Raw genomic sequence first — 8,962 nt, 5'->3', positions numbered from 1 at the left:
ACATATAGTGTATTATTAGTTTTAGAGGTAGAGTTCAGTGCTCATTGCACTTTTTTTTTTTTTTTGAGAGAGAGAGAGAGAGAGAAACAGCATGAGAGGGGAGAAGGTCAGAGGGAGAAGCAGGCTCCCTGATGAGCTGGGAGCCCGATGTGGGACTCCATGTGGGACTCCATCCCAGGACTCTGGGATCATAACCTGAGCCAAAGGCAGTCACTTAACCAACTGAGCCACCCAGGCACCCCTGCTCATTACATTCTAATAAATCTTTAAAAAAGAAAAAGAGGGGCACCTGGGTGGCTCATTCATTAAGCGTCTGCCTTCGGCTCAGGTCATGATCCTGGGATCCTGGGATCGAGCACCACATCAGGCTCCCTGCTCAGTGGGAAGCCTGCTTCTCCCTCTCTCACTCCCCCTGCTTGTGTTCCCTCTCTCTCTGTCTCTCTGTCAAATAAATAAAATCTTAAAAAAAAAATTATAAAAAAGAAAAAGATTCTTTCTCTCCCTTTCCCTCTGCCCCTCCCTCCCCACTCCCTAAAAAAAAAAAAAAATCTCTGCCCCTCACCTCCATTCCCACTCTGAAAAAAATAAAGAGCTCTTTTGAAATATAATTCACTAACATAAAATTCACCCGTTTAAGGTGTAATTCAGTGGTTATTAGTATATTCAAAAAGTGGTGTTAAACAATCACCTCTATGGGGACACCTGGGTGGCTCAGTCCTTAAGCGTCTACCTTTGGCTCGGGTCATGATCCCAGAGTCCTGAGATCAAGCCCTGCATCGGGCTCCTTGCTCAGCGGGAAGCCTGCTTCTCCCTCTACCTGCCGCTCCCCCACTTGTGCTCTCTGACAAAATCTTAAAAAACAAAAAAAACCCAATCACCTCTATGTAATTCCAGGATACTTTCATCACCTCGAAAAGAAACCCCGTATTTAAGACTTTATATTTAATCCTGCATTTTGGTAAGGACAGTTTAGCTATTAGCCTAGGCCACCTTTGCTGAAAACCTGTCTATAATCCATATTAATGTTAGCCATTTTTTACTTAATGCTTGTTTATAATTTTTATTAAAAAATTAGTTCTTACACACTTTGATAGGTGTTTGCACTATTTGTTATGAACATATTTCATTACTATTCAGTTTTTCTGACGGGTGATACATGCAAATGCCAAAAACTCAAAAAGTACCTAAGAGCAATGAAAAGTATCAATTGTCCAATTACTCAGACATACATTTGCCTTCCCAGAGGCAATTACTAATACTTCTTACATATCCTTCTAAGAATATGCTTCTGTGCGTACATATAGTCTAATAAAACATTTTTCACTTTGAGATCATTCTATCTGTATGCATAGAACTGCCTCATCCTTTCTAGCATGTACATTTTATTCCATTGCAGCATTCAGATTGCAGTTATTTTCTAGAGATTTATGCACAGCATTGAGAACGGCTTGAGATAACGCTATTTCTCAGTTTTGGTATCAGTTATGCTAGCTTCATAGAATGATTTGAAGACTCATCCTTTTTTTTTAAAGATTTTATTTATTTGACAGAGAGAGAGCAGGAGGGAACACAAGCAGGGGGAGTGGGAGAGGGAGAAGCAGGCTTCCTGCCAAGCAGGGAGCCTGATGCGGGACTCGATCCCAGGACCCTGGGATCATGACCTGAGCTGAAGGCAGACGCCTAACGACTGAGCCACCCAGGCGCCCCAAGACTCATCCTTTTTAATGTTCTGCACAAGATTTAACCCTCTTGAAGGCCCTTGATTACCATTCATGTTTGTCTAGTCAGCTTAACTATTTGGGTTATTTTTGGTGACTTAGGAAAATATAGTCAAGCTGGTGAATTTTTTGATATAGGGTTATACATGGCCTTTAAAATTTTATGCCTCTAGATCTCTAAAGAGCAGGAGAGCTGTTCTCTCCTCCCCACTCAGACTTACTAGAAACTTAATTCATCAGTCAGCTTTAAGAATCAGCTGTTGGTTTTCACTGAACTCCATTTTGATTCATTTCTACTTTTCCTTTTTCCTTTGTTATTAATCTTCCTATCCCTATGCCAGGAAGCTATTATTGTGTAAGATGAGGTGAAGCCCTAATCAATTATATACAAATAGCTATATAAATATTAAGTGTTAATACTTATCATGTATAGAACAGAAAACTACTCAAAACTGAAGTTGGAGAATGTGATTAGTCAAAGAAGCTTTCATGAAAATGAGTTATTTTCCTAGGATTTATTTTAGCCTATGGGCTGAAACTTAAGAGCTGTTGCCTATTTGTCTAATGAAATCCTTTTATTGTTTCATTTAGAAGTAGGTGAAGCGTAATCCCTTAAGAAAAGTACTCCCAAATAAAATACTATTAACAAAATTAAAGGGCTATTCAAAAAGACAGTGATCATCTTATCTTTTTATCATAAAAAAACATTTATTTGTTAACGGTATCTTTCACTGCCATGACATCTGAACAGGCTTTCAACTCTTAAGACTGACCTTAATATAACAACATTACAGGAGATAAAATTTACATTCTTAAATAACGATAGTAAAAAGTGAAAAAATGCTACATTCCTTAATATCCATGAAAAAAAATTTAACTCAAGTTTAAATACTTTTGATTTTATTAAAGAAAGTATAAAATACTGAATTCTACATTTTTAAACACTATTATTTTAAGAATCACTTATTTCTTCATAGTGCCAGCATGTTTCCCATACTTCCATATATCTTGAGATCTGAAAAAGAAAAAAATGTAAATTGTTCCCAAGCCTTTGAATTTTAAACTGTGATAAAATTCACATAAAATTTGCCATCCTTCAAAAACTAATGATGTAATGTATGGTGATTAATAAAAAAAATTGCCATCCTGACCATTTAAATATAGTTTGGTATCCAGTATATTCATTGTTCCACAACCAACCTCCAGAAGTTTTTCATCTTACAAAACTGAAAATCTATACCCATTAAATATCTCCCCATATTCCCCCTTTCACTGGCTCCTAAAAACCACCATTCTACTTCTGTGAATTGTATATCTTTTGGAGAAATGTATATCCAAGTCCTTTGCCCATTTTTTAATCAGGTTATTTTTATTGTTTTAGGAGTTCTCTATATTATAGGTACTCGTCCCTTATCAGATATGACTTGCAAAAATATATCCTCCAAGCTAGAGTATTACACTAAGTGAAATTAAGTCAGAGAAAGACAAATATTGTATGACTTCACTCATGTGGAATTTAAGAAACAAAAACAAAGGGGGGAAAAAAAGAGAGAAACCAAGAAATAGACTCTATAGAGAACAAACTGATAGTTACCTGAGGGGAGGTGGTTGGGGGGATGGGGAAATAGGTGATGGGGATTAAGGAGGACACTTGTGTGAGCAGCACTGGGTGATGTATGGAAGTGTTAAAAAAAAAAACTCCTCCAGAATTTATTTATATGGTCCCCTACTGGACATTTAGGTTATAGTATTTTCCTACTACAAATATTACTATAGCAGAATACGTATTTATAGAATACATCCCTAAAATAATTGCTGAAAAGGAATTATGTATTTATAATTGATACATTACCAAATTGCGCAGAGGTTCTACCAACTTAACACCTCTACCAACTCCATCACATGCTTAATGAGATTTCTGTACAACTTTTTATTTTCTCAACTCTTGAATACATCTAACTCTAAAGAAGATATTAACTGGGGGTGACTGAGTGGCTCAGTTGGTTAAGCGTCTTCCTTCAGCTCGGGTCATGATCCCAGGGTCCTGGGATCAAGCCCCGCACTGGGCTCCCTGCTCAGCGGGAAGTCTGCTTCTCCCTCTCCCTCTGCCCCTCCCCACCTGCTTGCGCTTTCTGTCCCTGACAAATGGATAAATAAAATCTTTTAAAAAAAGATATTAGGGGCACCTGGGTGGCTCAGTCAGTTAAGCGTCTGCCTTCAGCTCAGGTCACGATCCCGAGTCCGGGATCGAGCCCCATGTCGGGCTCCCTGCTCAGCGGGGAGTTTGCTTCTGCCCCTCCCCATGCTCCTTCTCTCTCACTCTCTCAAATAAATAAAATCTTTTAAAAAAAAATAAAAAATTAAAATTAAACAAAGATATTAACTGGAACTTAGGTAACAGGTAAAGAATTACCCCCAATAAATTACGTTAATGACTCTTAGAGAATACCGATTGCAATAAACACTAACAGTGTAGTTAAGGAAAACAGGCATTTGAAAGTCCAAAATTTGAATTTTTTTTTTAAGATTTTATTTATTTATCTGAGAGAAAGAATGAGAGAGAGAACACGAGAGGAGAGAGGTTCAGAGGCAGAAGCAGACTCCCCGCTGAGCGGGGAGTCCGATGCGGGACTCGATCCCGGGACTCCAGGATCATGACCTGAGCCGAAGGCAGTCGCCCAACCAATTGAGCCACCCAGGCGCCCCGAAAGTCCAAAATTTGAAAGTGTTATTTACCTCCTCTCAGGAGGCTGGTACCACTTTTCAACAAGGGCATTAATAATAAAACTTCTGGGGTTTTCCTTGGGGTTTCCCCAATTTTTTCTCCATTTCTTTTTTCAGTTTATTCACCTCGTACCTCTTGGCCATTGCCACAAGATCCTCTGGGATACTCTGAAACATTAAATGTGTTATTAGGAATGAGATTTTTCTTTCAGAGTAACAGCTTTTCTATAATATGCTAAAATACCTCCAAATCTCAGTCACAGAACCTTCCCAATTCCATGACATCTTTCCAACAATGAAGTGTATCTCCTTGCGTGTTAAACTCTGAAATCTTCAAGCTCGAAAACCAGACTGATCTTAAATTTCCCTGATGCTACCACTCCCTGCTCGTATGTATGGCCCTTCAGTTGCTTCCCAGTGCCCTGAACATGCCTTAACTGGTGCCACGTTCTGCAGCATTCTGTCCCCAGGGCCTGAATGTGTTCCCCAGCTGGAACGTGCATCCCATTCTTGTACAATTCTCCCAACCTCCACTCCACCCACTTCTTCCACAGTACTATTTCCACTGATGCTTACCCCCATTATATTGGGTTCCCCAATTCTGTATTACAGCTCCTTGTCTTTGCCACGCTATGGCCCTCATAACATGCTTAACATCTGTTTTCCCTGACACACAGTAAGCCCCGGTACTTGGAGTCAATGAAATTATTTGAACTTTAGAAAAGTGATACAAGGTAGAGTTCTGAGTTGTATAATCACCTGTCGCGCTCTTTCCAGAATATTAATTAACTCTCCAGCAACCCTCCAGTCATTTCTAGTGAGAAGAGTAATAGATATCCCAGTTCTCCTACAAAAGGGTGGGGTGGGGGGAACGAATTCATATGTTAATTTGATTTTTGATTTATACTCATGATTCATTAGCAAAACACTAAAAATAGCCAAACCTCAACTTTTAAGCCCAAATATGTTATGTATTAGAAGTTAGCATCACTCGAACAGCTATTTAGAATCTCAATAATCTGGAGCTGTTTAAACAGCGTGTTTGCAGGGGATTTGATAGTAGTGCTCTCAATGAGGAGAAAGGCCCTCTTACGCGGGGACAAGAGAGGAACCACTGGGAATAGCTCCGTGTGACTCTGCAGAGAGAAAGCAGGGTGGAGTAAGAAACAGCTGCAGCTAATCAGAAGGGTCTGGCTGAATCTGCAACAGGCCAATTAAGACAGGGATAAAGGAGCAAAGCGGGTGGCACAGACAATTCATGGGCAATAGGAAAAAAAAAACGTTTTCTAGCTAAGAACAGTCTGTGAAGGGAGTAATGATAGTTGGCTTCTTTCAGAGGTAGACTATGCTGACTTACCCTGCTCTTCCAGTGCGCCCTACTCTGTGCACGTATTCTTCGATGTTCCGGGGGAAATCATAATTATAGACGTGTGTGATATCAAGGACGTCAAGACCCCGAGATGCTAAGTCGGTGGCAATCAATATTCTTACTTTACCTAAAGAATAAAACCAAAAGAATATACATTCTGGCATAAACCAACCCAAGACATAGCAGAAAAGTATAATTTCCCCCCACTGTCTAGGTGAGCCATTATTACTTTTAGTATTAAAACACTTCAGAGAGTGAAAATGAGAAAGGGGCATTTCTAGCCTTTTAAACTGCTGGTGAGTTACAACACAATATACACCCTGGCTCAGCAACCCATCCCTGAATCAGCTGAACCATGTCACAAAGATCTATGCCTCTCAGGTAAATTAAAGAAAATAACCCCATTGCAAACTGCCTTGATATCCAGGTCTAAATATTTGCTCTTTGAGTTTGGATAGTTCTGGAGATCTGATTAATATTCAGAGTTCTAACAAGCATAGTTTTGGGATCTGCAAGCTGAGGACAGATCTTACAAATAGGCTCCATGAAAAGGTGTTGTCACTCAGCCATGCCCAGGCCTTGTACCCTTTAACAGCAACCAACACTACCTGTATAAATGTACCTGTTTTAAAGTTTTCTAATGCCCTCTCTCGGTCACTCTGCTCCCTATTACCGTGAAGGGATTCCACTGATACATGTCGCAGAATCAGGTCGCTTGATAGGTGGTCAGCACTGAAGCAAAAGATGAAGTCAGTGATCTGAAGTGCTTCTTCTAATATCACTATCAATCCACTAGTTTTACTTCTATTAGCAAAAGACCGAATTAACATACTATAAGACATACATACCCCTTTTGAAATTAGTATGCAAATAGAGCGAATGCTAAACAAATCAATTTGATGATTTAAGGATGTAAAAGAAAAAAATACCTACACAGCTTTTCTGCTGACAAACACTATGACTTTGTCTTTGGGAGACATGCTTTCTAGAAAAGTTTGGATATGAGAGCGTTTCTCTTCTTCGGTGGTGACAATTATGTTTTGTTTCACGGTACTTACTGCCTAAAGGAATAAAGATCACAGTACATCAAAACTGAGAGGCAAACCCTATACACTGGCTCAGAATACATCTATTTCTATCCCTGGTTAAGTTTTAACAAACTGCTAACAAGAAACAGGCAGGTCCTTGCAAAATGACCTCTACTCAAAGATTTGTAGCTCAGCCTTTCACTTCTTGCTCATTCACCGAAGCTGAGTTGGAAACGAATGCTTGGCATTGTGTTAAAAGTAATTGGTTACTGGGGCGCCTGGGTGGCTCAGTTGGTTAAGCGGCTGCCTTCGGCTCAGGTCATGATCCTGGAGTCCTGGGATCGAGTCCCGCATTGGGCTCCCTGCTTGGCGAGGAGTCTGCTTCTTCCTCTGACCCTCCCCCCTCTCATGTACTCTCTCTCATTCTCGCTCTCTCAAATAAATAAATAAATCTTTAAAAAAAAAAAAGTAATTGGTTACTATTGTTGGAAAAGAAAACTGAAGTAAGGCCAAAATTTCATCATGAATTTGGGTACAGTCCTTTCAATAAAGGAAGATGATTAGCTTAGGACACAAGAGTTCCCATTTATGATTTTGACAACTTAATGCAAATTTTCATAATATCGGGCGCCTGGGTGGCTCAGTTGGTTGAGCGACTGCCTTCGGCTCGGGTTATGATCCTGGAGTCCTGGAATCGAGTCCCATATCGGGCTCCCTGCTCAGCGGGGGGTCTGCTTCTCCCTCTGACTCTCTTCCCTCCCGTGCTCTCCGTCTGTCACTCTCTCTCTCAAATAAATAAGTAAAATCCTTAAAAAAAAAAAAAGAAAAAGATTCTCTATAAAAAAAAATCTATAAAAAAAAAATTTCATATCACTGATACAACTTTTTAACCCAGAGATAAAATAGGTTTTAATAGCATTCAATGAAAGTAAAGAATGACATCTATCCTCACTTTTCATGATATTTAATGAAATGAACTTAGGCAATGATCTATCACTATTACTGGTGATTAAGTAAAAGGTCATTTTTTTCAATAATGATTAATTGAAAGGTTGATTTCAATTAAGTGAAAGGCCAGATAACTTTGTAATGGAGGAGATACATAATAGAGACCTTCATAAGTTGTATAATTACTGACATCTGGACCCAATGATCCATCATGACTTCACCAAAATTACATACATGCACCTATGTTGCCCTTTTAGAACCTGATTTTTTTTTTTAAGATTTTATTTATTTGACAGAGACACAGCAAGAGAGGGAACACAAGCAGGGGGAGTGGAAGAGGGAGAAGCAGACCCCCAGCTGAGCAGGGAGCCCGATGTGGGGCTCAATCCCAGGACCCCGGGATCATGACCTGAGCTGAAGGCAGTCGCTTAACCAACTGAGCCACCCAGGCACCCAAAAGAACCTGATTTTAACAGGATTAAATAAAATGAGATATCAGGAAAATAGGAACAAGGAATGAATATTTGATGGTATTAAGGGATTATTAAAATTTTAGATGTGAGATAACAGTACGGTAATTATGTTAAAGTTAGTCTTAATGTATACTGAAGTATTTATGAATAAAATCATATGTATCTAGGGTCTTCTCTATAATTAGGGAGGGGGCAGAGTAGCTATGCCAAAACAAAGTAATTAAAACTTTCATGAATATTTTTTATAATAGTAATAAAAAACAAGCTTACCACTAGATCCAAAGTACCAACATATACAATCATTGGCTCTTTCAAATAAGTCTGTGCAAGTCGACGGACAGCATATGGCCATGTTGCACTGGAAATAAACATGATATAAAAATTAAAATTTTATTATAAATCAAATATTACTAAGTTTCCCTAAGAATGCTATGAACCGGACTACCCATGAAAGACAAATTGAGTACTTTTAAATAAGGGAGACTTTACAGAAAATGTGTACTTCATAAAGAACTGCTCAACTATAGCAAAGCTACTACATGAAACCTTTAAGTTTAACAAACAGGTTTAGGGGTGCCTGGGTGGCTCAGTCGTTAAGCGTCTGCCTTCGACTCAGGTCGTGATCCCGGCGTCCTGGGATCGAGCCCCGCATCGGGCTCCCTGCTCTGCGGGGAAGCCTGCTTCTCCCTCTCCCACTCCCCC

General features: G+C 39.4%; 1 protein-coding gene across 1 annotated transcript in view; it reads right to left on the bottom strand.

Moving 5' to 3' along the window:
- Positions 1-2,389: 2,389 nt before the first annotated feature.
- Positions 2,390-8,962, bottom strand: part of DDX43 (DEAD-box helicase 43) — an 18,670-nt gene continuing 12,097 nt past the window's right edge. The window contains exons 12-18 of the mRNA XM_081828539.1: positions 8,531-8,618; positions 6,745-6,872; positions 6,434-6,543; positions 5,800-5,938; positions 5,202-5,289; positions 4,455-4,610; positions 2,390-2,733 (exon numbers count right to left, since the gene is read on the bottom strand). Coding sequence (XP_081684665.1) covers positions 4,494-4,610; positions 5,202-5,289; positions 5,800-5,938; positions 6,434-6,543; positions 6,745-6,872; positions 8,531-8,618 — 670 coding nt within the window. The 3' untranslated portion in view covers positions 2,390-2,733; positions 4,455-4,493. The remainder of the gene's footprint in view (positions 2,734-4,454; positions 4,611-5,201; positions 5,290-5,799; positions 5,939-6,433; positions 6,544-6,744; positions 6,873-8,530; positions 8,619-8,962) is intronic.

Source organism: Leptonychotes weddellii, chromosome 8 (assembly GCF_054177405.1).
Source record: "Leptonychotes weddellii isolate Sample4059 chromosome 8, ASM5417740v2, whole genome shotgun sequence".
Classification (NCBI taxonomy): Eukaryota; Metazoa; Chordata; class Mammalia; order Carnivora; family Phocidae; genus Leptonychotes; species Leptonychotes weddellii.
Note: the sequence above shows the minus strand (reverse complement) of the source record. Positions and strands in the feature narration are given on the sequence as shown.